This window comes from Canis aureus, chromosome 6, assembly GCF_053574225.1.
Source record: "Canis aureus isolate CA01 chromosome 6, VMU_Caureus_v.1.0, whole genome shotgun sequence".
Classification (NCBI taxonomy): domain Eukaryota; kingdom Metazoa; phylum Chordata; class Mammalia; order Carnivora; family Canidae; genus Canis; species Canis aureus.
This window is the reverse complement of record NC_135616.1, coordinates 63,572,815-63,600,801: the sequence shown is the minus strand read 5'-3', so window position 1 is coordinate 63,600,801 and position 27,987 is coordinate 63,572,815. Positions and strand designations below refer to the sequence as shown.

The 27,987-nt window shown below is 40.6% G+C and overlaps 1 protein-coding gene and 1 long non-coding RNA gene across 5 annotated transcripts in view; one reads left to right on the top strand and one right to left on the bottom strand.

Moving 5' to 3' along the window:
- Positions 1–1,543: 1,543 nt before the first annotated feature.
- LOC144316248 (uncharacterized) overlaps positions 1,544–27,987 on the top strand; it is a 32,491-nt gene continuing 6,047 nt past the window's right edge. For 2 of the 3 annotated variants that reach the window (XM_077901958.1, XM_077901957.1), the window contains exon 1: positions 1,547–1,906. In XM_077901958.1, the coding sequence (XP_077758084.1) occupies positions 1,640–1,906 (267 nt within the window). In that variant the 5' untranslated portion in view covers positions 1,547–1,639. Of the gene's footprint in view, positions 1,920–27,987 lie in introns of all 3 variants that reach the window. The other variant, XR_013382099.1, reaches the window with a different exon arrangement.
- Positions 26,586–27,987, bottom strand: part of LOC144316249 (uncharacterized) — a 51,723-nt gene continuing 50,321 nt past the window's right edge. For both annotated transcript variants that reach the window (XR_013382101.1, XR_013382100.1), the window contains exon 4: positions 26,586–27,100. This is a non-coding gene — a long non-coding RNA (uncharacterized LOC144316249). The remainder of the gene's footprint in view (positions 27,101–27,987) is intronic.

Below are 27,987 nucleotides of genomic sequence, written 5' to 3'. Positions count from 1 at the left end.
CTGTGGATTAGGTCATTTTTATTCTTATTTCATACAGGGAACTGAGGTTTGGAAAGATTAAGTACTTGCCCAAAGTTACATGGTTAGCAAATTGGTAGAGCCAAGACTGGCCCAGGGTTCATCTGGTTCCAGAGTCCATGCTTTTAATGCAATAGTGCTTCACAAGTTCTCATCATGCTTACTGTTGCTCCAACCCTAGCTGCCCAGTCATCTTTCCTATTCATAGTTGATGTTTAAGAAATACTTATTGAGGGGCACCTGGGTGATAAAAAAAAAAAGAAAGAAAGAAAGAAAGAAAGAAAGAAAGAAAAGAAATACTTATTGAATCTGAATAAATACACACATTCAAAAGCTCAGTCTCTGTTCTTCCTCCAAAACACATGATTCTGATACACATGACATTTTTTCCTCATGCATCCCATTCACCACCCTTCACCACTCACCACTCACCACTCACCACTCACATTTGGTGAGTACATGCTGTCTAAAAGGTACTGTCCTGGGGTTCTTTCTCATGTCTTTCACTTCCTCAGTTAAAAAAAATCATTAGATACACACATATATGTGTATCAGCACTCACTGTGTGCCAGCCCCTATACTCGGAAGTCATGGAGATGAATGAATGATGTCTCCTGCTTTCCATGAACTCAGAATCAAGCAGAGGAAAGAAGCCATAAACCTTAGCAAGTCTCTGTCCAACAGTGTGAATTGGAGCAAAATAATCAAAGAATACATGGGATACACAAGGTAGGATACATGAGAAGTAATTAAGGCAAGGGTGTCAAGTGGACTTCCCAGAGAGAGCTAAGCCTCACTGTTCTGTGACCCCAGGACATGGTGCCAGGCATATAATAGATATCTGATACATTTTTATAAACAGAATCACATTGACTAAACATAAACTTAGAGAGGGACATGACGTGGAGTGTGGCTGGAGAGTTTATTTGCCCCAGTGGATTTTTCTCTGCTGACCAATGAGGAGTCCCGAAGAAGGTAAAATGGAAGAGCACAGGATCAGATTTGCTGTATGTGTGGCTGGTACTGGTGATGTAGAAAAAGAGATAGAAGATAAATGTGCTAAATAGGAACGTTCCTTACCAATCCAGAGTTTGGGACGAGATTTGGCAGGCAGGGCGATGATGAAGAGAGTAGAAGTCCCTGCCTTGCAGGGCACTAGGAATGGAAGGGTTCTTTCAGGGCCATCATCCTGACCTGCTGTGCCTGGATTTCTTCAGGACTTCTCTGACTTCTTTTTTATGTAGTACCTACATTGATATCCTACTTTTAAAATTTGAGATGGTTTCCTATAAAAGAAATATATATAATAAATGTATTAAAATAAAACAGATTGCATAGATCATATGTATCAAATCTATTTATTGCGTTAAGCATAATAAATATACATGGCAAATATTTATTGTTTATTATTTAAATATGATAAATATAATATTTATATCAGAAGACAGACAAAGATATTAAAACTGTGGCCAAGCCATTATCGCTGCTACTGAGCATTAAGGTTGGTCCTCCGCTCCTCAGCTTCCAAGCAGCCAAAGCTTAAAATAGCGCATTGCAGAGTTTTGCAGTCCTCATTGTTTTTTGAGAGAGCCATTTTTCCCGGCACAAGATTCTGCGAGGAATGTCTCCAATTGGACTTACTGGAGGTGCTAACATCAGCACTACCTCCCATGTTTCACTTGCCTGTCCTCCGAGAGCTGCTGTCTGGCAGCCCCTTCTGGAACCCAGCCTGACTGGAGCACCAAAGGAAATCTCTGATTCTGCACTGTCTCTGGACCTGCCTGCTCTGAGTTGCATTTTACGTCCTCAAGACCTGTCAGAAATGGGTCTGCACATGAAGAATCGTCCTGTGTTTGCTGGAAAATTGGTACCGAAGACACTCCCCATGGTTTGCGCAACAGGTACTGGGGCCCCACCCTTGGCAGGACCCTGGTTTGGGCAAAGAGCATGGAGCAGGGAACCAAACAGATGAGTTTGGACTCTACGGAGCCTACATTTTGGTGGGAGGACAGACAACACGCAAACAAGTTTATTATGTCAGGCACTGATAAAGTGCTGGGAAGAGGCAGCGTTGGGTAAAGGCAGCGAGCACTAGTTTAGAGAAGGCTGCTCAGGACGCCACCTTCACGTGGCTCAACTGTCCTGATCTGACTATATGGCCTTTTCCTTAGCAACAGAACACAGAATAAACATTACAGAACTAGATACCTTTCACCATGTTGACCACTATGGGTGGTAGGAAAATGTTCCACTACTATTTGAGACTGAGGCTATTGCCAAATTGTTCGTAATAAAAATAACAGTTCATACCAGCTAGGTCATTTCAATGGTAAATCTAACCTGAACTTATGCTACTGAATCCAAACTCTTTTCAAATCCCCTTCCAGGGTGTCAGAATAGCACTATTTATGCAACTCTTATATGGGTCATGCCCTCAACATATATTAGTTTATTGAATGAGATTCCTGGTAATCATGAAAGGAAAGAGATAAGAGAGCAGATGGGTAGGAAGCTGGGCTCCGGAGCTAGACGGCCTGGTTCTACCTCTGGGCCCCAAGAATTCCTAGCCGGATGATCCAAGACAAGCTATTTCACCTGTCTGAGACTGGTCTTCTTGTCTATAAAATACAGGTGATGATAGCAAATACCTCACTGGGTCATTGTAAGGATTAAATTAGTTAATATATGTATGACACTTGGAACATATCTGGCATAAAACAACGAATAAGTGATAATGATAATGATTATTATTCTAATTTACAGAGAGGATATTGAGCTTCCAAGAGCTTAAGTAATTTACCCCCAAGTTCATACAGGTGGTGGATTCAGAATCTATACCAAGTTTTTTCTGACTCCAAGCTCGTGCTTTTCCTACTATGAGCTCCTCTGTCACTATTAATAGAAATTAAAATAATGTTTCCTATAAGAAATTTAGATCCAAATAATAATATTAAAGCAGTCAGGAGCACTCTCAAGAAACTGGGGTTATACATTCTACTGGTGAGTGATTAATCAACAATCTTTATCAAGTGCTAATTTGCCCAAGGTCTTCCAATCAATAAAAAGTGATAACTGAATGCAATGAATTTTCCCTTTCCCTGCTAATCCACTTCATTCCTTCATGTTTTTGTTTATATAACATTTACTGAGCTTTGGGGGATTCACAGAAGCAGCTGAAATAATCCTGCTCTCAAGCTGGGAGAGGAAAGAGCAGAAAACATATACAAATGACAAACCAGCAGAGAATCTATTCAGATGCTCAAGATGATAGGTTCAGTTGTAATGGGGCTGAAATGAGAAGAAAGAGTATGGTTGGTCCGGGGTGGGACTAGTCACACAGAGTTTGGTCTAGGTCCCTGGGCAAGTGACCAACACGAATTAGCCAGGTGTTCTCTGAACAACAATGTCAAGTTTAAGACCTAGAGAGTGAGGGGTACCTGGGTGGTTCAGTGGTTGAGCATCAGCCTTTAGCTGAGGACATGATCTTGGAGTCCTGGGAACAAGTCCTGCATCGGGCTCCCCATAGGGAGCCTGCTTCTCCCTCTGCCTATGTCTCTGCCTCTCTCTCTGTGTCTCTCATGAATAAATAAATAAAATCTTAAATAAGAAACCAAAAAAAAACAAAAACCTAGAGAGTTAAGGTGTATTGAATAAAGCTACCTGAAAAGACATTGCTAATTCAGTGAATGTTTTAGAGGTAAAATTTTCTTTTAAGATATTATTTTTTCAAGTAATCTCTACCCCCCATGTAGGAGTCAAACTCATGACTCCAATTTCAAGAGTTGCATGCTCTACCGACTGAGCTTGCCAGGCGCCTCTGGAAGTAAATTTTTTTGTGATGGCTCAATGTTTTATAAAACATTTATAATCCATCAGTATTGTTATGGGAAGAAGTCTGAATTAGACATCCTCACACTAAAGGAGTTCTTTGGTTCAGCAACTGTATCAGTCATGGTATAGTCAAAAATGGAAACCACATCAAAAACCTAATATAAGGAATAGTTAACCAGATATGACTGTTAACTAGATCACTAAAAGTGAAAAAGAGAACTCTACAGGACCATGGAGGGAGCCAACTTCAGGAAGTAGGAAAAGAAAAGAGAAAGAAATTGGAATTATTCAAACTTGAAGGCTTGGAGAAGAACTCGCTGGGGACTGGGACTCAGACCTCCAAGGAGGGGATGCTGGCTCAAACTGGTGTCCCTTTAAAGGACGCAACAACGCTGGTTCTGCAAGGGTTGGAGAAATTGCAAATGGGCTTCAGCTGCTACTTCAGGAAGGCTAGGAAGTATTGCTAGAGGCTGCTCACAGGAACAAGAAGCAGACAGGAAGCCAGAATGTAGCAGGCAGGAAGGAGCAAGTCCTTTCTTCCTCCAGTCTAGTAACTTCTTTCTAGTGCTCTCTTTGGCAGAGCCTAATATGGAACCAACTGGCAATACAAATATGAATATAGCACAAGGATAAATATGGCATCATCATCCCTCATCTTCAGTCTAGAAGGGAAGACAGACATGGAAACCAGAAAGCACAATGGGTATAGGTGATGTCAGAAGACTGTGCAGGTTTGGGGGAGCACTGTTTAGAAATGATTCCTCTTAAAGGCATTCCTAGATAACTCTTCAGCTGAACTCTGAACTTTCTTTTTTTTTTTTTAAGATTTTTTATTTATTTATGAGAGACAGAGAGAGAGAGAGGCAGAGACATAGGCAGAAGGAGAAATAGGCTCCATGCAGGAGCCCAATGTGGGACTTGATCCCGGATCCCAGGGTCACACCCAGAGCCGAAAGCGGACACTCAACCACTGAGCCACCCAGGCGTCCCTTCAGCTGAACTTTCAAAGGTGGGCTTTGTTGGGATGCTGGTTGGCTCAGTTGGTTAAGCGACTGACTCTTGGTTTCGGCTCAGACCATGATCTCAGGGTCCTGGGATGGAGCCCCGGCATTGGGCTCTGCACTTATGGATTCTCTCTTCCCTCTGCTTCTGCTCCTCTCCCGCTCATGCTTTCTGTCTCTCTTTCTCTTTCTCTCTCTCTTTGAGAGAAAGAGCACACAGGCATGAGTGGAATGAGGGGCAGAGGGAGAGGGAGAAGCAGACTCCCCACTGAGCAGGGAGCCCAACATGGGGCTCAATCCCAGGCCCCTGAGTCCTGACCTGAGAAACCCAGGTGCCCCAATAAATAAATCTTAAAAAGAAAGTGGACTTTGTTGACTAGGGACACATGGTTCCTAAAGAGAACATTCTACACATTCTACACAACAGCAGCCTGGACAAAGGAATGGGATGCATTCAGAGATCATAAAGACAATTCAGCCTGGCTGGACTGTGAGATAAGAAATGGGAGAAATGATAAGAGATAAGGTTCATGAAGTAAGCAGGCGTCAGATCATGAAGACTTTTCTATGACAGTGGAATTATTTGAACCCTGTCCTAGCAGTAGTGAAAGATTGATTGATCGGTTGATTGATTATACCGGGAATACCATGAACAGAATTGTACTTTTGAATGACAACTCCTGATTCATTATGGAAAATAGGTTATAGGAGAGCAAAGGAGGCCAGTTAAGAGAGTGTAATATTCCAGTTGTACAATGGGGAACCTGATTAATGGTGGTGGTAGGGATAGGGTGGAAGACACAGACAGAAAAAATGCTAAGGGAGTGAAAATGAAAGAAGAGGAATTGCAGTGAGGAAAAAATTATAGGAATCTGAATTATTGGTTTAGGTCACTGGATAGCCGATGGTGTCATTTTCCAAGATGAGAATTTAGGGGAGATTTTGCTATGGGTATGTAAGAAATTAAAGGGATAGCATGATGTAAGTTTTGTACACCTGGCTTGAATATTTCAAGTGATAAAAATATTATTGTTAAAAAGAGTTGAACTCTTCTTTATTAGTACTCTACAGTCCAGATGACATCAACTAGTACCTTCCTAGAGAGGTACTGCTCACAAAGAAGATGGAAATCATTCAGTGATTCCAGGAAACATCTCTGAGGTCTTTGATAACTTACAGAAGATGTACTCATCATTTCCCGTATTAAAATTTTTCCCTTCTGTCCACGTGATGATGTGGAGGTCTTCGTTGGCAATATGACAGATGACCGCAAAGATTGACATGTGAATAGATTTGTCCTGGTGCTTGCTAAATAATTCCTTAATGTAATTTCTGACTTGAGCACATGTCCAGAAAATTCTTTTTATAATATTTGACTTTGTGCCTGAAGTGAATTAGAATCGATGATGTACCTGCTACTTGTAAATTGCTCTTGCGTTTTAGTTACCATCATGATTATGATTAGAATCTACATTTTTCTTTTCTTCATAACTTCTACATTGATGTAGCAAATATATACATAGAAATAAAAGGACCCCAGCACTACAATAGAATTGTTCCTTTCACTGATCTCCCCGGCACTTGGTCTTCCTTTTATTCGTTCAAATCATCTTCCTTTAAATAGAGTATTATCACTTGATAGGGAGGGATGAGGAAATGCAAGGAGTCTATAGATGTCCCAGACTATGAAGGAAGCCATCTCATCTGTCTTTCCCTTCTACCTTTCTGATTTCCCTTCACACACATTTTCAACCACTCAACCATTTGGGACTACTCTCTCTGAAAAGCTGAGCTCAAAACCATCTCTTTCTCCCCCAACTGCCCAAGCCCACAGCAGTCCTCTGAGCTCTCACAACACCCAGACTGTAATGCCTTTAGTCTTTATGTGTCAACATTGGGCAAGCTGTAGCACACTTCTATGTGCATAATCTGCCTTCCTAAGAGTATAAATCTTTCTAGAGTATAAATCTCAAGGAGACAGAGATTCTCTCATTTACCACTTTATGTACTTGATGCATACATTCAATGATAGCCTCAGCTTCTCTGTTCTTTCAGGCTCAGCCCTAGAAGTCACCAGATATTTACTTCGTAGCTAATCTGTCCCCTTTGCTATTTATACTCATGCCTCCTTATAGCTCTTAGAGAATCTTGCCTCAGTACTCAGCTTAAGCTGCTTTCTTTCTTTAATCACTCTGTTCATCTCATTTATTCCTCCCCGTAGGTGAGCCTCTCCTTTTAATTTGCACTATATTTACTAACTCTCTGTCTCCCAGCAATACAACACACACATCTCAAGGCTGCACACAGCCTTGATAAATGGGATACATGACTGCTCTCAGAAGGAAATCAGCTGCCATAAAAGTTACTGTGTTTAGTTCATAACGAAAAAATCTTCCCCCACACAATGTAGCTTGGAAGTCAGTGTATTCACTTTATGACCTTGTTTATTAGCCAAAATGATAACTTGTTTGATCTCTGAAATTTGTTTAGGATCATTAGGAAAGGGCTCTGGGGTGTCACTCACTGACAAATACTGGCCTGACACACAAATCTTAGAAATGAAGACTAAGGAAAATGCTGTTTTATTTCCTCCAGGGTGAGATTTCTTCTTTCTACTCAGTTAGTATCTGAATATTTCTCAAATAGTTTGCATTTGCAGGTCTTCCAAGCATCTCAGCAAGATTGTATTAATTTATCACCCCTGCTTTGGAGAAGGCAATTACCAATGGTAGAGAAAAACTATTTGGGGATACCTTGGTTCCTTAGAAGAGTCACCATCAGAGCTGAGCTGTCGGGGCTCCTGGGTGGCTCAGTCAGTTAAGCGTCTGCCTTTGGCTCAGGTCATGATCTCTGGGTCCTAGGATCGAGCTCTGAATCAGGTTCCCTGCTCTGCAGGAATCTGCTTCTCTCTCCCTTTCTCTCTGCCTGCCAATCCCCCTGCTTATGTTCTCTCCCCTCTGTCAAATAAATAAAATATTTTTTTAAAAATCTATATATATAAAAAAGAACTCCCATACTCCACTATTGAATACTAATTTCCTTTTTAGGTAGTTCCCTCTGTCCTGAAAAATTCGGAGAGAAGTTTACTATCTTTCCCATCTTGTGAGCTGTTGGCCATAAAGAATAGAAAGAATTTCAAACAGCAGCTGAAAAAAATGTGAGAAAACCTGTTTACTGATCACTGTTCCTACCTCCTCAGGTGCTTTATCTCTGTCACAGAGGGTAAATGGAAAAACTATATCCTATAGAATATTTCACTTTAATTCCTCCTTGCCTTGGCATGGCCCCCCTGCCCAACACCACTTTGCTACCACAATCATGATATCCTGTGTTCACTTCTAACCTTAGTTTTTAGCAACAGTATATGTTGGGTGAAATGAGATTTTTGCCCTACATATATTTTAACTGAACATTGTCTATGCGTCAGAAGATGTGGTAGGAGATTATTTTCCAACAAGGATGTAAAATTTACACTATTAACTTTGTTAGTGATGCCTCCTGGGCTACACCAACACCATTATCAGTTTGAAACCATTCAATGATGAGGTTGAATTTGTTAAATCCCGGGATTATTTGAGTTTCAGAGGAGGTTGATTCAGTGGCTCAATGTTGTCCTCAATGACCCGATTTTTCTGCCTTCCCTCATCATAAGCATCATCATAAGGCTGTCCTCCCTCATGGTGTCAACATGGCCCCAGCAATCTCAAGCTTTATGTCCACACAGCACACCAACCAGGAAAGAATACTTTTCTTTCCAAGCATTTTAATGAAGGCTATGTGGCCATGTCTGAGCTGACTGGGGTCAGGCTGCTGGGCTTTTTTGATTGGGTTAAGCATGTAAGAACTCATCCCTAGGGCTCTGGGTTGGATCAGCTTCTCCAGAGCTATTTTACTTGCCCATTGTACTCATTTCTTTTTTAGTATATCCTATCACCCCAGGCCAGGCCTCGTCATGTCATGCCTGATTACCAAGAATATCTCAGCTAAACTCAAAGATGTCTCCTCCCCATTCAGTCTACAATTACTTATTTAAGTGTTGCTTGCTCTTCTTTCCTATGTCACCCCCTTTTCATCTTTATTTCCTCCTGTTTGACACATCCCAAGATTCTATTTATGTTCCAATATTCTTTGCAGTACAGTTTAGACCTTCTCTCCTCTATTCGCATGATTATTCCTCAATTTTCACTTCTCAGCAAGTTCTCCCCAGCTACCTGCTAATTCCACCTTAGTACTCCCCAAACACACTCTTCCACCTCTACTCACCCATCAAGATATAAAATCTCTAGAGACACCTGGGTGGCTCAGAGGTTGAGCCTTTGGCTCAGAGTATGATCCCACGGAGTCCTGGGATCAGGTCCCGTGTCAGGCTCTCTGCATGGAGCCTGCTTCTCCTCTCTCTTCCTATGTCTCTCCCTCTGTGTGTGTGTGTGTATCTCATGAAAAATAAATAAATTTTTTTAAAAAGATATAAAATCTCATGCCAGAACACAGACAAAAGACACCAATAGTAGACATTCCATATTTTAGACTTAAATGTGAACTGATTAAATAAAAAAAAAATTTGAACTGACTTGTGTTTACACTTCAAAGATGGCTATGTTAGGTTTCCTCTGCTGTATTACCTTTGCACTGAAAATCTGACCAGCACCAGCTCAACATCTTTCAATAAGTAAGCAAATTAACAAGAACCCAGATGTTTGAATTGTGAATTCAGGAGCTTGAATGAAAAACACAAATCTCACAGTGAAATCTAGTCAATAAGAATAGAATGCAGGGGTCCCTGTGTGGCTCAGTTGGTTAAGCATCTGACTTCAACTCGGGTCATGATCCCAGGGTCCTGGGATGGAGCCTAGGGTCTCATCAGGCTCCCTGCTCAGTGAGGAGTCTGCTTGTCCCTCTCCCTCTGCTCCTCCCCCTGCTGGTGCTCTCTTTCTTTCTCTCTCTCTCTCTCTCTCTCCCTCAAATAAATAAATATAATCTCTTAAAAAAAAAAAAAGAGGGATCCCTGGGTGGCGCAGCGGTTTGGCGCCTGCCTTTGGCCCAGGGCGCGATCCTGGAGACCCGGGATCGAATCCCACATCGGGCTCCCGGTGCTTGGAGCCTGCTTCTCCCTCTGCCTGTGTCTCTGCCTCTCTCTCTCTCTCCGTGTGACTATCATGAATAAATAAATTTAAAAAGAAAAAAAATTTAAAAATAAAAAAAAAAAGAATAGAAAGCAATGTGGGTATATAGATTATCTTGATATTTCAATAGCCCTCAGGAGTTGGGATGTTTATCTGATTCTCAAGATTGGGAGTATCCCTCTTAGGATCTTTTATTTCTCCAGGATTTGGTGATCAGATGTGAAAATCTCTGTGGTTAAGTGTGAAACAGATTTCAGGCATTTTTCAAAACCTATTATCATTATTATCTAGGAAATGCTCCATCCACATACTCTTCTGGTTTTGGCTCACTTCAGTCAGTGAATTCTTCCTAAGAACACTTCCCCAATCATTCCAAAAGCAGTTCTCTGAAAAATCTATTTTAGAGGCATAGTTAGAAATGATAGAAGTCAAAGAACCTGTCAAAAAGCACAGATGGTTACATTCTGTGAGAAACAAATGCTTTTAAAACCTCTTCTATTCAAAGCATTAACCAAGAGAAACTGGCCCAACCCCTAGATGTTGCTGAGACCCCTGTCAGTTGGTTCTTTGCTAACATTGATATAAATGATTTTAGTTCATCATAAAAAAAAATTTATTAATCCATTAAAATACAATATTGTCAAATAAGGGCTTCAAGGGATGTATGAGTGAACAGTTAGTAGGATAGATATGCCATAAAGCAAATAACCTAAAATATTAATGGTAGGAATCTAGGTGGTGTGTTTATGGGTGCTCACTGACTGATTCTTTCAATTTTTGTATATGTTTGAAATTCTTCAAAATATAACATTGGAGAAAAAACAGGATGTTCAACAATGATATGAATCAGATTAGCAAGTTGGTACATGGACAGACTGTTGGAAGATGCCCATAAGCAATGGAGAGGAATCTGTATAAACACAGGCATTATGGGGTAAGGTTGGCAGTCACTGGGCAAGATCCGAGGGAAGTTAACATCTGATAGTTCCTGTGAGAGACTCTCAGAGGGTAGACAATAGACACAGCCAGTGGAAGATAAATTCTATTCAGTATCATTTCTCTCACTACTATTAAATGCCCCTTTTCTGAACGCTCTGGAGGGAGGGAAGAGAAAGCCCAGACTCCTGTGTCAAGTGCTTTGCCGAAAATATCTCCTTTACTTCTTGTAGCATGCATGAAAGAAACCACGTTTTATAGTGCTCATTTCCTTTTTGCCTTCACAGCATCCTTACCCCATTTTCAGATAAAAACACAACAGTTTTCCTAGGGAGACTAACCCTCCATCACTGAATGCAGAGCTGATGGCATATCCTGCTGAGTTAAAGGTGTGGAAAGTAACATGAGCAAGGGGAGATCAGTACCCTCTTCAGGAAATTTGAGTCTTGAGCAGTCATAGATGGAGGAATGGTTGGAACTAACAACATGGAAGCCTTGAAGAATGTGTTCATTAATTGTTACTACCTATCGAACTCTCTGAAATCCTGTCATTTTGATTGGCTAGTGTTGTTTCTGTTGTTTGCAGAAGCAATGTAGTTCCCATTTCAGAAATATGGAAACCCAAGACACCTGGCTCGGAGCGTGATCCTGAGGTCCTGGGATCAAGTCCCGCATCAGGCTCCCCACAGGGAGACCCTCTGCCTGGGTCTCTGTGTCTCTCATGAATAAATAAATAAATAAAATCTTTAAAAGAAAGAAAAAAAGGAGACCTAAGCATCAGAGAGATCAAATGTTTTGGCTCAGGTTGCTATTTGATATTTGTCACCAAGACTCTCTAACTCCAAAACCTGTCTCCTTTACTTACTCTACCGTGCTTTCTCAAGTGCTGCAGACTGGATTCAAATCTGGCCTGGGTAGGTAAGTTTGGGAAAGCTGTGTACCAATTTCTAAATGTCAATTTCCTGATCTCTAAAATGGGGTAACAATAGTCATGTATCATAGAATTGCAGTAGAGGGGATCCCTGGGTGGTGCAGCGGTTTGGCGCCTGCCTTTGGCCCAGGGCGTGATCCTGGAGACCCGGGATCGAATCCCACGTTGGGCTCCTGGTGCATGGAGCCTGCTTCTCCCTCTGCCTGTGTCTCTGCCTCTCTCTCTCTCTCTCTGTGACTGTCATAAATAAATAAAAATTTATAATAAAAAAAAAAGAATTGCAGTAGAATAATATAAGCTAATTCATGTGAGATGTTTGGGCACAGAGCCTGCGACATAAGAAATGTTTGATAAATGTTAGTTGCTCTGATGATGCTGGCAATGATGATGATGATGGTCTCAGTGAGGGTTCCAGCAAGAAAAAGAGGGTATTTGAAGAGATGGATGAAGGAACTGTTTAGAAAAGTAAGGACAAGTTTAAGGAAACACAGAAAGGGTTAGGTGAAGGACCCCAGGGCTAGAAACAACAGCAAGCTGTAGAGAACGGCTGCCCAGCATGGGCTGGGATCCCTAGCTATGCTTCTAAATTTGGGGCTGTGCCTGACACTGTCAACTGTAGCCTTGCATGGAGGGAGCCAGGAAAGTAAATACCCTGCCCTTTCCCTCTCAGTTTACCTCCCAATCTCCTGTCAGTGCCTTGAATTGGCCAAACTGAGCCAGAAGTCAGAGGACAAGGAAGTCTGGTTGCTGCTGTCCATAGAGGCTAGCTTCTCAGAACACAAGGCAGGCTGGAGAAGAGTGGAGACACACTTTAACCCTGAGACACATTTCACCTCAGCATCCTTTTATATGGGGGAAAAAACTTGTGGGACACCTGGGTGGCTCGGTTGGTTAAGTGGCCAACTCTTTATTTTGGCTCAGGTCATGATCTAAGGGTCGTGGGAACAAACCCTGCTTCGGGCTCCATGCTCAGCAGGGAGCCTTCTTCTCTGCCTCTCTCCCTCGGCTCCTTTCCCTGCTCTCTCTCTCTCTCTCTCTCTAAAATGAATATAGTAATCTTAAAAAAAAAAAAAACAGAAAACAAACAAAAACCTTGTGTCCTCAATACAGAGGAACCACAGCTACCATTCATTACAGATGATACGAATTCATTCAAACTTTCACCTAAACCTAAGATGTTAGCCACTACTAGCACCTTTTGTATAAGGTTGCAGAGAATAAAGTGAGAAAAAAATGACTAACATAAAACATAATTGCACAGTCCCGTTTCTGAGGCTAATGTGAGGACTAAGTTGAGAAACATAGTTTCATTCAACTACCACCAATTCTAGGCTCTCCATCCCCTCAGCTAGATCAGGGTGCTTAAAGGCAAGAAAGTTTTAAGACAATTTGGGGGTTCAAGGTTCTTAGTCTTGTCAGTGTTCACCCAAATGTTCCCATCCCGTGTCTGAAGGTCACATTCCCTCTTCTGACCCTTAATAAATCAGACACTGATGTTGCAACTCTTAGACTCAAGTTTGATTGACTCAGATCAAACATGTACTGAAGGGGGTAAGCTCCATTGTTAAAGCTGCCAGAGAGGTTTTCTAATTTTCTACTCGTGCCCTGACTGGATCTTCAAATCGACACTTTGATCTGTGTGCGTTATTTTGGACTAACAGAAAAAGCTAACTCATGCCACTGTCTTGAAAGCTTCCACTGTCGTAGCACCTAAGGACCATGGCCAATAGATTTTCTCAATACCTTGCCCTCCACCTGCACTGCTTCCCAATCTCTGTTACTAGGAATAATTTGAATGACGTGCTATGGATTATGCATATTCCATTCCTGCACCAAGAAAGTTCTACGTTAGCAATGTGTGTCAGTTTCCAATTGCTACCATAACAAATTACCATGAACTTACCACTAAAAAAGATACGTATTTATAATCTTACTGCCCTGTAGGTCAAAAATCACATAGGTCTCACTGGGCTAAAATCAAGGCATCAACAGGGCTGTACTCTTGCTGAAGACTCTAGAGGAGGATCTGTTTCCTTGACTTTTCCATTTCTAGAGGCTGCCTGCATTTCATGGCTCATAACCCCCTTCCATGTTTAAAGTCAGAAATGGCTGGTTGGTCTTTTATACCTTATACCACTCCGACACTGATTTTCTGCCTTTCTCTTCCACTTTAAGGACCCTTGTGATTACATTGGGTCCACCTGAATAATCCAGGATAATCTTCCTATCTTGAGGTCAGCTGATTAGCAACCTTAATTCTACCTGCATTCTTTTTTCTTTTAATTTTTTTAAAATTTTTATTTATTTATGATAGTCACAGAGAGAGAGAGAGAGAGAGACAGGCAGAGGGAGAAGCAGGCTCCATGCAGGGAGCCTGTCGTGGGACTCGATCCCGGGTTTCCAGGATCACGTCCCAGGCCAAAGGCAGGCACCAAACCACTGAGCGACCCAGGGATCCCTTTACCTGCATTCTTAATTCTCTTTCACCACACAACATATTCATGGATCCCAGGGATTAAGATGTGGACATTTGGGGGAGGACATTATTCTGTCTACCACACAATATAATCCCAATGTACAATTTTGGAGATCTGTTTCTTGAGGCCACTCATAGTGAGATTACTGCATCAGTCTGGGTCCTGCCAGAAAACAAATGGCACATTCAAAAGGAACGATTGTTAAACACTAAGTGAATAGGCAATTTACAAAGATGTGGGCAGGGTTAAAGGAAATCAACTAGGGATCATAAAGCACCCTAAAGACAATAATAGCAGAAAGGAACAAGGATTGGAGGAAACAGCTAATTGGGTGAGGGCTGTGGCCTTAGATAAACACAGCCAAAGCCAAATCATGGCCCAGGAAGGAGCCAGAAAAATAAATACCCTAACCTTTCCTTCCACTCTTTGATCCCCTCCCAGCACTGCCTATTGGCTAAACCTGCCCATTCCAGAAGGCAAGGGAGCAGGGTTGATGTGGACAATAAAAAATCAGCATCTCAGGACATGAAGCAGGTGGAGAAAGGTAAACAGCCTGTGTGCATGGGCAGACTATACACACATATTATTTAAATAATTCTTACTGAAGGAGAAATGGAGCTTACCACCCAGCAGGGCATGTGTATTTTCAAATAGCCAGTTTAGCACAAATTAATCTACAGGTAGAATTTATGGGGAAATATTTTTGAGCTGCAAGGCCTAAAGGAAGTCCTAGCCATGAAATTACACTATAGCCATGAAATACACTAGTACAACTAATAAAAATAAAGAAGTACCATATATACACAGAAATATATGGACCAGAGAGAATTTCATTTAGTCACAGTGATGACAGCTCTGATGCAAAGGGTTTAGCTGCTAAGGAATCATAACTTTCCCATCATTTCAACAGGACTTTATGAATAAACATAGTGGTGGTCATCATCACACCCTGGATGAAATGTTAGTCTGGCAGTGTATGTAGGTTATATATTGCTTTTCATCTTGCCAGTGGTTACCCAGACACATCACATCATTTTTCCAATAACTACGGTCCAAAAAGTAGGGAAAGCAAAGAAACCAATATGTTTGTGTCAGTCACTCACATGCCATGTGCACGAAAAAATTACCAACCAACCCAACAAAACCACCAGCTTGGCTAAATACTGGCTCCGGAAAAACAGTCTTCTGCACAGTGGAGAAATTTCTAGTGAGAGAGAAAGACACAGTCATAGAGGAAAGAGCATTTTAGCAAATGGGAAAGTCTTCCAAGGAACTCTCAATGCAGAAGAAATTCTTTCTCCTTCCTCAGAACACAGAGGTCTATACATTCCTACCTCTGCAACGTCTGGAGGGAAGGACCTCACAGAGAGCAGTTGCTCTTTTTTTCAAAGTGAAGTTTGGAAAGAACAGCACTTCCAAGGCTCTGCATTGCATTTGTCTGTGGAATCATTTCACTGGTAAAGAAAGAGTGAGGGCATTTTTAGATACACAGTGACTGAAGTCTGGATAATTGAGGTCAAGATAATCTTCACTTGATTTTTTTCAAAAAAAAAAAAAAGGTTAAGAACAATACCTGCTTATTATTCTGAAACATTTAAGCAGTAAGGAATAATCCAAAGTGAAAAGCAAAAATTTTCCTCTTTTTTTTTCTCTTTCCTTTCCTCCTTCTCTCCTTTTCTTCCTCATATATATATATATATATATATATATTCTCTAGCCACTTACACATACATTCTGAGGGACAACTAGTGCCAAACACACTTTAACAAAGAAGGAATTTACAGAAGGCTATTGGGTAGCTTATAGGATTATCAGAGGTCTTGAGAACCAGGAAGAGAAAAGCAGTCAAACACCTAAGGGTTCCCAGATAGCTCTGAGCACCATCAAGTTCATGTCCTTGAAATGGCCCATGAAGCTGACATTACTGCCAGTGCCACACTTGGATACCTGTTACAAATACATCTGAACGTGCCATCATGGGACACTTACTATTCTCCTCACATTTTCTACTCCTCTACCATTGTACAAATGGTCCCTACCTCCTCTGCATCTTTATATTACAACCTTCATATCTGTGGTCTTGGGTAGAAGAGTTGGATTGGCAGACTCTGTCTGATTGGCTGAATCATAGCTTCCAGAGGGTAAGGAGAGAGAATGTTTGGTTACTAGGGTGGGTGACAGGCTGCTGCTGCCAAGGGTCACACAATAGAGATCTCAAATTGGAACAGGGTTTGGATACTGAGCCGTCCAAGACAGACAAATGTCTATTACACAGATTCTGTTCTTTGAGTGGACAAGTTGTCTGTCGAGAGATCCAGCTCAAAGCTTCCCCGGTAGCAACCCCAAGAGAAAGACAACATCTCTCTAACAATATCCATTTGTTAAGCTCAGGAGATATTCTGACACCATTTGGGTGCTCATCCCTGCACCAATCACTGAGATCACTAGCATGGGGTATTTTGATTGGCTCAATCTGGACAAACATGCCCACATTCGTGACAGGGAGTGGTTAGGCAGGCACCATAACTGAAAACCACTGGGGCACCTAGGTGGCTCAGTTGGTTAAGTCTCTGCCTTCAGCTCAGGTCATGATCCCAGGGACCTGGAATGGAGCCCTGTATCTGGCTCCCAGCTAAGTGGGGAATCTGCTTCTCCCTCTCCCTCTTCCACTACCATTGATTTGCACACACTCTCTCTGTGTCAAATAAATAAATAAAATCTTTTAAAAAATAGAATAAAACCATTCGTAACCCAGGAAGTGGAGAGAGGATGGTTGTTCCAAGGATGATACACAAGAAGACAGAAACATAATGCACATTTTAAGAGGTCTCATGGGGCAGCCCCAGTGGCTCAGCGGTTTAGCGCTGCCTTCAGCCTAGGGCATGATCCTGGGGTCCCGGGATCGAGTCCCATGTCCGGCTCCCTGCATGGAGCCTGCTTCTCCCTCTGTCTGTCTGTCTGTCTCTCATGAATAAATAAATAAAATAAAATCTTAAAAAAAAAGAAATGAGAATCAAATTATGGATCAGATAATCATGAGACCTCTTTTTTTTTAAGATTTTATTTACTTATTCATGAGAGACAGAGAGACAGAGAGACAGAGAGACAGAGAGAGAGAGAGAGAGAAGCAGAAACACAGGCAAAGGGAGAAGCAGGCTCCAAGTAGAAAGCCCTATGTGGGACTCAATTCCAGATCTCCAAGATCATGCCATGGGCTGAAGGTGGCGCAAAACTGCTGAGCCACCCAGGCTGCCCTCATTTCTTTTTTTAAATTCAGTTATTACACTTTCCTTTTTTAGTTACCTGAATATCACCATAAAACTTCAGATGCTTTTATTAATGGATCTCAAATTTCATTAAGTAGCTCTTTAAAACTATAGATAAGACTTGAGCCTTGATGGGGCACCTGGATGGCTCAGTAGTTGAGCCTCTGCCTTTGGCTCAGGTCATTTTCCTGGGGTCCTGGGATAAAGTCCCATATCAGGCTCCCTGTGAGGAGACTGATTCTCCCTCTACCTGTGTCTCTGCCACTCTCTCTGTGTCTGTCATCAATAAATAAATAAAATCTAAAAAATAAAAATAAAAAAAAAAAGACTTGAGCCACAGTAGAACAACTGGTATGGGATTAGCCCTCCTTCTATAAACAACTACAAAACTACAAAATACAGAAGCACTGGCATTTTGAAGCATTGGCAGCACAAGTCTGTGATCCTTGAGAAGAAGGAAAATTCACAAGGTGGTCCCCACAATTGTCATCTTTCTCTGCCTAGGGACAACTTCAGAGTTTGGAATTGCTCCACTGGTTAGGATATTTAGAATGAAACAAGCTTCTAGGAAGGGAGGAGCTACACAGAAATGAGACTCAAAAGTCTGGGTGAGGGTTCTTCATGAGACCTTGGCTAAGGACTGGACTATGCATGTTCTGGGTAAGAGCACACAGGGCTTACCAGAGAGTAGGAGAAAGGGATGTTAGAGATGAAACTGGGAAATGTTAGTGTGCCAGTCCAGCCAGAGAGTAGAGACCTCATTAACACCCTGACTACCCACCTGAGATATGAAAACACCATGCTTTAAGAATAAGGACTGTGACCTAGCAAGGCCTACAATAGGCCCACCCTAACAAAACCTAAAAACAAGACAAGATCTGGAGAGCCATCATAGTCTGGAAGTTTATTCTACCCAGATTATGGAGTCTTAGAAAACACCAGCACTTTCCACATATCTGCCATAACAGAGCATGAAACAAGTCTTCATAGATTCAAGGTGTTCAGCTAGCAAGTAAATTACTTCCTGAAGAAAAATCAACACTCTTCAGAGGAAGATTATGGAAAATAAAAATTGAGGAATGCCTGGGTGGCTCAGTTGGCTAAGTGTCTGACTCTTCATTTTCGCTCACGTTGTGATCTCAGTGTTGCAAGACTGAGCCTTTCCTTGGTCTCCACATTGGGTGTGGAGCCTGCTTAAGATTCTCTCTTCCTCTATCCTTCTGTCCCCCACCTCTCCCCTAAAGAAAAGAAGAGAAAGGAAAGGAAAAAACTATGGTAAAAAACATAAAAAATTCTAAAACTAAAATGTATAACAGCTTAAATGAAAAGTTCCCTGGAAAGGATTCACAGCTGAATGGAAATAACAGAAAAAATAATCAGTGAGCTTGAAGACAGATTAATAGAAATTACCAAATATAAAGAACATTAAGTAAAAATTGTAAAGAAAAATCGAGTCTCAGGGATATGTAGGATAATGTAAAACATTCTGACATATGTGTAATTGAAATGCCAGAAAGAAAAGAAAGTGAAGAAGATACATAAAAACATTTTGTAAAAGTAGTGGTTCAAATTTTCCTAGATTTGATGATTAACATTGACTTACTGATCCCAGAAGCATAGTCAGTTCCAAGCAGGATATTAATTACTAAGCATATAAAGAAAACCACATGTAGACACATGGGATGTGTAGACACATAATAATATCTACTGGACATGATGCGTGAAAAGACAAATCTAATGAATAGTGTTGGAAAACAGACGAGTGCTTCTCTGGGTCTGGGAGGGGAGAGAGAAGGTTGATTGGAAAGAATCACGAGAGAACTTTGGAAATGATGTTCTATGCATTGACTGTGAGGGTGGCTAATGGCTTTAATCATTGTCAAAACTCATCACGCTGCATACTTAAAATGTGTACATCTTATTGTATGCAAATTATTTCTAAATAAGGTTGACTTATAAAACAAGAGGGATACTTAGTCAAGATAACACTTCAAACATTCTAATTCATTTTCTGTCTTATTTCCATGCTTTTAGTCTTTGTATTTTTATTCATAGAAATCCAATTTTTGTTCCTTCCTGCAAAAGAATAAACTGGACCACAAATGAAAACTTGAGACACATAACTGACATGTGATTTGCCTTTCCCCCTCTTTAATTGCAGATCTCAGCCTAGTGAAGTTCATTTTATACAAAATACACTCAACTACACATCTTCTCCTGTCATTCGATATTTAATCTCTTAATGGAATGGCACCGTTTCTGCATCTACTCATTGGATATTACATATTACTGTTACTATATGTTAAAATGCAGATTATATAAAATTCCACTTTTTAAATATTCATAACATTATCGATGAATATGAAAGTGCTGTAAAACCAACATGTGTTTATGATTTGCCATTTTGTTTCTTGCTTAATTATTTAAAAAATTAAAACTTCAATATTTTGGAAGTGATGCAGATTTCAACTTATGTTTTATAAGTATTCTGAGAATTTTATCCAATACTGACAGATTTTTAGGTAATTTGTATGGGAGTTAAATGCTTTAAATTACTTAAAGAGTTATGGTTTGGAATTAGCTCTTCCCTTCCAAAGAAATGGGTTAGCTGTAGATGAAGGCAGATTCTGGTTGAGGTTTTGTGATGTAAAATTAATGAGTAGCAAAATGCTAGAAGAAGGCAGAAGAGAGATCACCTCAGTGCACAATACAGTGGTAGAAAGCAAGCCTGTGGAGTTATTTTGGTCAGTTCTAATAAAAAATGTTTTAAAGGATGAGCCTATAGGAGTGAAATAAGATGATATAAACAGAGAAGAACAGTATATTTGATAAATTACTGCTGAGATAAAGAGGTTTTATATTAAGAAATACATAGCAGAGGAATGAAGATAAACTTTAACCACAAGCTTACAGGAGACCAGATGGTCTTTTTCAGCCTAGAATTTGGAACTGGCACATAGGCTTTAAATCCTGATTTCATTGCTTAATGCCTATTTGATTCCCCTAAGTCTCAGTCACATGTTTGAAAAACAGCTCTATGATGGTCCTTGACTTTCAAGATTATTGTGAAAATTAAATGAGATAATACACGAAGATTGCCTTACATGGTCTATGGCACGTAGACACATCCCTCAACGGCAGACCAAAAGAAAATGGCCAGTATCTTTCCCGTAGACTAAATGACAAATGTGGCAAAGGATTTTCTTTCTGGCTCCTACAAAGGTGTAAAAGTCAGGCTCTATGGAAAGGATATCTGTCATTGCACTAATCATGCTTCTGTGGCCCAATGGCCCCAGAGGGAAGCTCATACTCTAGATTTTCTGGGATCCAACCATTTTATGCTGTAGAAGGAAGTTGAGAGCAAGGTGACCTTCTTCTGAATGACAGAGAAGCTGTTCTTATGGGCTGTGATGATGATGTTAGCAATGACAGCCATTTCCCTAACCAAGTTGACGACTGACCCAAAAATGAGATTAAAAACTATACATTTTTTCCCCCCTGAGCCCTGGAAAGCCTGAAGGGAGGACTAAATATGAAACAGGCTTGAGACCTGGATGATGTCCAGGTCAATGACTACGGAATACTCTTCTAATTGTTTTGTCGCTACAGACTTAATGCTCACAATATGCCAATGTCTGCACATTTTTATTTAGGACATGAAATAATAATTTAATTATGACAGGCAGTTCAAAATGGTGACTACTACATTTTTGTCTCCTGAAGAAATATACCAATTCTCTTACCCATTCTGGAATATTGTGAGGCGGGGAGGCGGATGGGGAGGGCAGAAGGACAGAGCAGGGAAGAGAGGAGGGTGCGGCAGAGGAAGAAGTGAACACATGAGTTACATCATCTGCTGCCCCACTGAAGGGACAGAGAACTTAGAGGGTTTGACATCTACATGACATAATATATTGCCATAGGAACCACTATTGCCTTAAATAATACGAGATTGGAGGGTTTTCTTTTGTTTTTAATTTTAGTTTTTCTCAAAATAATGATTCTATGCAGTAAAAATCAAATAATAAAGAATTCATGAAACTCAATATTTCCCCAGCCACCTCTTGATATATTTTCATTTCTTTTAATTGTTTCTGTACTTAATTCTTTAGCTAGTTATTTCCACGAGGGTAGTTACTGTAATTATAACTCTCTATTCTTATTATCATTTATAATCATGATGAATTAACATATAAGAAATGAAAATTTACCTCATATTAACCTCTTCTTTCCCTTTCTCTTTCCAATCTTTAGTATTCAGATTATTTTTTTAATTCTTCCATTAGGTACTTTGTAAGGTGATATAATATGATTAAAGTATTTGTTTCCATTGATTTTCTACTGTGCCATTCCAATCTGGAAAATAGCCTTGCCCTTCCTCTGCATATGCTTCCACCCTGCCTCCATCTACAGCTCTCTATTATTCTACCTTGTCAAGTATTTATTAATAATTACATTTTGTCCTGAAATTCCACCAATATTCCTGCTTTGTTTACAGGTTGACTCTGAAATTTAAAAATGAATAAGTAGTGCTTACATTAGTATAACAATGTAAATATTGTCTACTGCTTGGCAAAGTAGCATATTAGGATTACTTTTCATTTTCTTTAGGCTTTACAGTGTCAGGGTGGAGCCACTTTAAAGAGGCTCTTCCTAGCATCAAAGCCTATTTAGATTTTTCCCTTTTTCCACCAAGTCATTTGCTTAAATAGACACCACATTTTGGATTGCCTCTTATTGAGGCACTTTTCTTAGAGTCTTTGTTTTTCTCAGTCTTTTTTGACCTCTCTTACTGGATGAGAGGCTGACATCTCAGCCTTTTATTAATATTCTCAATCATTGCCACGTTTCATCACATATTTTATTCCACTGAGACTTCCCTCCTGGTCCCGTCAAGCCTCTTGCTCCACTCGGGCCTGAGGCTCTAGATCTCCTGCAAATGTCACCCTGAAAATTCCCATCATTGTCTGATTTAGTTGGATCGACCTATGTCTTCCTTTTATTTTTTTATTCCATTATGCTGGAGGGAGTACATCCTCCAGTACCTAACACAAATTGTTTGCAAATTGCATTTCCTGAGTGCTATCACACTGCAATCTTTTCTCATTATTGGCCAGAATTTTAGGATGAAAATAATTTTCTTTAACATCTTCCAAGCATCCAGCCATGCTCTTTAGAAGTCTGATGGCAGTCTGATTCCCGTCCCCTCACATGTGAACTATTGTATCTCTCTGAAAGCTTTGGGAGATATTTTCTTTTCAGAGTCGGTGATTTTATGAGGATGAAGGGAAGAGCTTCTCAGACTACAGGGCAATCTGAGGAAGTCTCAGCCAGTCCCCTGGGATACTTCCAGTTGACAGAATTGACCAGACTCTAGGATCCCCACCTTGTTCAATCATTGCCTAGGAGCTTCCAGTGAGTGAGGGCTTGGAGCAGATGCTGAGATGGATTCCAAAGCTACGGCACTTGTAGACGCTAGACCAATAGCACTACTTCCAGCAGGCTCTGCTCCAAGGGAGATCAGAGAGGTACACCCCCTTACTTGCCCCCCTGGGGTCTACAAAATTGAACAATGGGAGAAGAAAGAGGTGTTAGACCTACATCACAGACTAAAGGCTCTCCATCTACTCCTGTTCCTTCTCCCTTTTATCTTTCATAGGCATGAATTCCCAATACTCCTCTTATACTTGTTACTTTATCTTGACTTTTGCTTCCCAGAGGACTAGAACTGACATAGCGCCCCATCTTTTCTTTATGAATATACTATCTTCTCATACTCCTCCTAATATATTTTGCTTATTCTTATAACACCCAATACATTTTTTTAAATGCATTTTACCAAATAGAGTGACCCAGTAGGTTCAAATCACATTGCAGGGAACCAAAATTAATTAGAAAAAAAGATGCCATCATACATAAAAAAAAGATTAAGACAGAGGCTAGGTGCACCATCCCCCAAGTTTCAAGAGGAGGCAAAATTTTTAATAATTCTAAGAGTTGAAATAAAATAGCAATAGGATGTGAAATTTTGATCCTGTTCTATCTGCTACTGCATAAAAATTTCAGATTTGTGGCAAGATATGCTGCTACCTCATTCAAATTATCAGCAGCAGGGAGCATGCCGGACCTTATACTTCTAGTTATCCTCATACTTGCCCAGTCTTGTCTTGACACTGGATTTTTGGATTGTGGAGAGCAGGGGCCACGTCTTCTCTTCAGTGCCTCATAGTACTAACAGTAAGAATAGCTGCTGATTATTGTATGCTAACCATACGCCAAGTAAACTGGTAAACACTTTATATCCATTGTTTTATTTAATCCATGCAAAGAATCCAGTATTGGGTTTTTGTGGGTTTTTTTTAAGTTATTTATTTATTTGTAAGAGAGAGAAAGCACAAGCAGAGAAAGAACAAAGGAGGAGGGCAAGCAGATTCCCTGCTGAACAGGGAGCCCTATGTGGGGCTTGATCCCAGGAGCCTGAGATCATGACCTGAGCTGAAGGCAGACACTTAACCGACTGAGCCATCCAGTCACCAGCAAACAATCCAGTTCTACACATGGGAACACTAAACCTCCAAAAGACTATGGAAGTGGCCCATGTTCCTAGATTTTGAAGGAGACATACGTGTGCCAGCCCCCAGGATCTATGTTCTCAGTCACACCCACATACTGTCTTTGCCTGTGTCTAACACACACAAGACCCTCAATAGCTTAAGTTACATATACAAACAGGTAATAAAAACCTCATTGGATGTCATGTAATATGTATTTTATAGACTTGTGATGGGGAGGGAAAGTGTAGAGCCAACTAAGTCTTATACATTTGAAATGATCTTCCTGGGAAGAAGCACCCTGTCAACATTGAATCATCTTTCATTTGAAGTTCCCTGACCCTGGAGCTCTACTAAGAAACAGCTTTTTAATCGTTGAAATACAGATGCTGATTAGGAGACAGAGTGGAACAAGTTTTTTTTTTTTATTTTTATTTTTATTTCTCCTCTTCTATCCTTCAGGGCCTCTGTGGGAGGGGAGGTAATGTGTATGCTTGCTCTCTTATAGAAAACCATCTCTTTATTTAGCTGAACCTCTCTTCACGCCCCTGAAGAAGTAATTAAACCAAATCATTGACCTCTTCTGGAGTAACTCATGAGTCATTTTTTGTTATGTGAAAGAAAAAGTGTTTGGAAAAAGAAAATGCCGTTGGTCTAGAACTAGAATAAAAAGTTCATACAGAAAATAGGCACAGGAGGTTTGGCAGTGTCTTTGTGGTAATTATTTTCCTAATATTCAGAAACATGAACTTTTTTTAAGATTTATTTTTATTTTTTTATGATAGACATAGAGAGAGAGAGAGAGAGGCAGAGACACAGGCAGAGGGAGAAGCAGGCTCCATGCAGGGAGCCCAACACGGGACTCGATCCCGGGACTCCAGGATCGCGCTTGGGCCAAAGGCAGGTGCGAAACTACTGAGCCACCCAGGGATCCCCAGAAACATGAACTTTTATAATAACAAATGCCATACCTTTTGTTCTTAAAAGTCCTTTGTGTATTGCACAGAATTCACCAGGGATTGCTTGTCATGACAGTTACCGTTTTGCATTCAGCTGCTTATTAGAAGGTTAGAATTTGCCTGAGAATTGACTATGTGATTCCTCTTCCTACTCTGGGAAGAATACAGTTATGCGGAGGCGAAATTCCATTTGTTTTTCCTCCTAAACTCTTCCGTCACATATCCATACTACCATAACGTGTATTCACTTCCCTCAACTCATTCCTTCAGAAGTCACCAGAGATTGGCAATCCTAACACCAGAATATAAAGTGGCAATCCCAATCTTTAAACTGAGCTGTGACATGGACAAGGGACTGGCATGCAAAAGATGTTTAGAAACTAAGGCTGGCTAGTGCTTGGGTACTGTTTCTGTTGATGGCCAATCTTAGGGTCTATGGGAAACATTCAAGCTGATACTCTTGACTCCGTTGCTATTGCTTTGCTTGTCTGTTTGAAAGCGTCGTGTCCCCTGATTCAGAGCCAACTGACGTGTTTGCTTTTTCTCAAAATTGACTTAATGCAAGCAAGACTTTAAAAATTGAAAATATTTTTTTTGAGAGATACAATTGATCTGTAAGGACAAGGAGACAGTTGCCTAGTGATCTGAAGTTCATTCATTCTGCAAATATTTAGCAATTACTTACTGCTTTAAATCCCTGGGCTGAATGCCAGGTATATGGTGGAATAAGACAGACATCCCTAATAAGGTCACTGCCATCATGGACTGATGGCACATGTATCTTCATCTAAACATACATGAATTAGGGTTACTGTGGGTCAAAGGCAAGGTCTGGGGAGCTATGAGAATGAGCAAGAAAGGGAAGCATTATCACTTACAAGAGATAGATCTCTACGAAGAGAAACTGCTCTAAGAAATAAAATCTAGGGATGCCTGACTCAGTGGTTGACCGTCTGCCTTTGGCTCAGGGCATGATCCTGGGGTCCCAGGATTGAGTTCCACATCAAGTTCCCCGAGGAGCCTGCTTCTCCCTCTGCCTGTGTCTATTTCTCTCTGTGTCTTTCATGAATAAATAAATAAAATCTTTTTTAAAAAATAAAATTAAAATAAATAAAATAAAATAAAATCTATTTAAAAAGCAAAGCAAACAAACAAACAAAATAAAGAATATATTTGTATTTGGTTGTATTTACAAGAAACAAAGGGTATTCCAAGAACTGATAAAAGTGGTTACCTATGGACAGTGGGGGCATGGGGCAGATGGGGACAGGGGTGGGAGTCAGACCTTTTTTTTAAAAAAAAAAAAAAGATTTTATTTATTTACTCATGAGAGACACAGAGAGAGACAGAGAGAGAGAGAGAGAGAGAGAGAGAGGGAGAGACACAGGCAGAGGGAGAAGCAGGCTCCATGTGGGAGCCTGATGTGGGACTCAATCCCGGGTCTCCAGGATCAAGCCCTGAGTGGAAAGCAGACTCAACTGCTGAGCCTCCCACATGTCCCTGATTTCAATTCTTTTGCATAAATACTCAGAAATGGGATTGCTGGATCATGCACTATTTCTATTTTAATTTTTTAAAAGATTTTATTTATTTGGCAGAAAGAGAGAACACAAGCAGGCAGGAATGGTACGCAGAGGGAGAGGGAGAAGCAGACTCCCCGCTGAGCAGAGAGCCCAGCATAGGGCTGGATCCTAGGACCCAGGGATCATGACCTGAACAGAAGGCAGACACTTAACTGACTGAGCCACCCAGGCCCCCCTCTATTTTATTTCTTTTTAGAGACATCCATGTTTTCCACAGTGGCTGTACCATCTCACATTCCCACCAACAATGTACAAAGGTTGCCTTTCTTCCACAGCCTCATAAACTTGTTATCTTTTGCGTTTTTGATAATAGCCATCCGGACAGGTACGAGATGGTATCTCATTGAGGTATTGGTTTGCATTTCTCTGACTATTCGTGATGTTAACCATCTTTTCATTTACTGGTTGGCCATTTATGTCTTCTCTGGAAAAAAAAAAAAAGTCTAGTCAAGTCCTTTGCTCATTTTTAAATTAGGTTATTTTCTTTACACTTTTGAATCAAAGGAGTTCCTCATATATTTAGGATATTGGCACCTTTCAGATACGAGGCTTGCAAATATTTTCTCCTATTCCACAGGTTGCCTTTTTACTCTGTTATATTGTTTGCTGTGCAGAAACTTTTCAGTCTGACTTAGTCCCACTTGTTTATCTTTGCTGTTGTTGTCTGTGCTTTTGGCATCATATCAAAAAGATCATTGCCAAGAAGTTCTTCCCTTATGTTTTCTCCCAGGAGTTCCTTTCAGGTCTTACATTTAAATCTTTAATGCATTTTGTGGGCTGTTCAATGAGTTCTATTTGAAGAAAACTAAAAACTGTCCATTCCATTCTTAGTCTTAGGCACTGCTTGATGGGATTTGCCTTCACCTCTGCCTTGCTTCTGGTCCTTTGGGATAGCCTAACCCACCCACTCACTCACTAGCTTTTTTGCATTCTCTAGCTTCTGAGATAATCATCCCCTTAGGCCACACCTTTGTCCTTGGTTCACTGTGCTTCCAGATAAATCCTACTCCTGACTGTAGGATCCTAACTTCAGCCCTGCCTCTGACCTTTGGGACTAACATTTGCATTTGTTTACCATTCAAACTTTGGTTGTACTTAAACAAACAAAATATACTTGGCTATGGTTTGGGTATCAATCGTGGTGGTCTCCTTAATTGGGGAAAGGTTGGCAAGTAGGAAGTTAGGATAATTCACATTTTGTGCAGAAGATATATTTATTGGTATGACGAAAGAGTCAACATCTGGGTATGGTTTCCAACCAAAGTAGTAGAGAATTTATAAAAGAGCCACTTGATTCTCTAATGTGACATG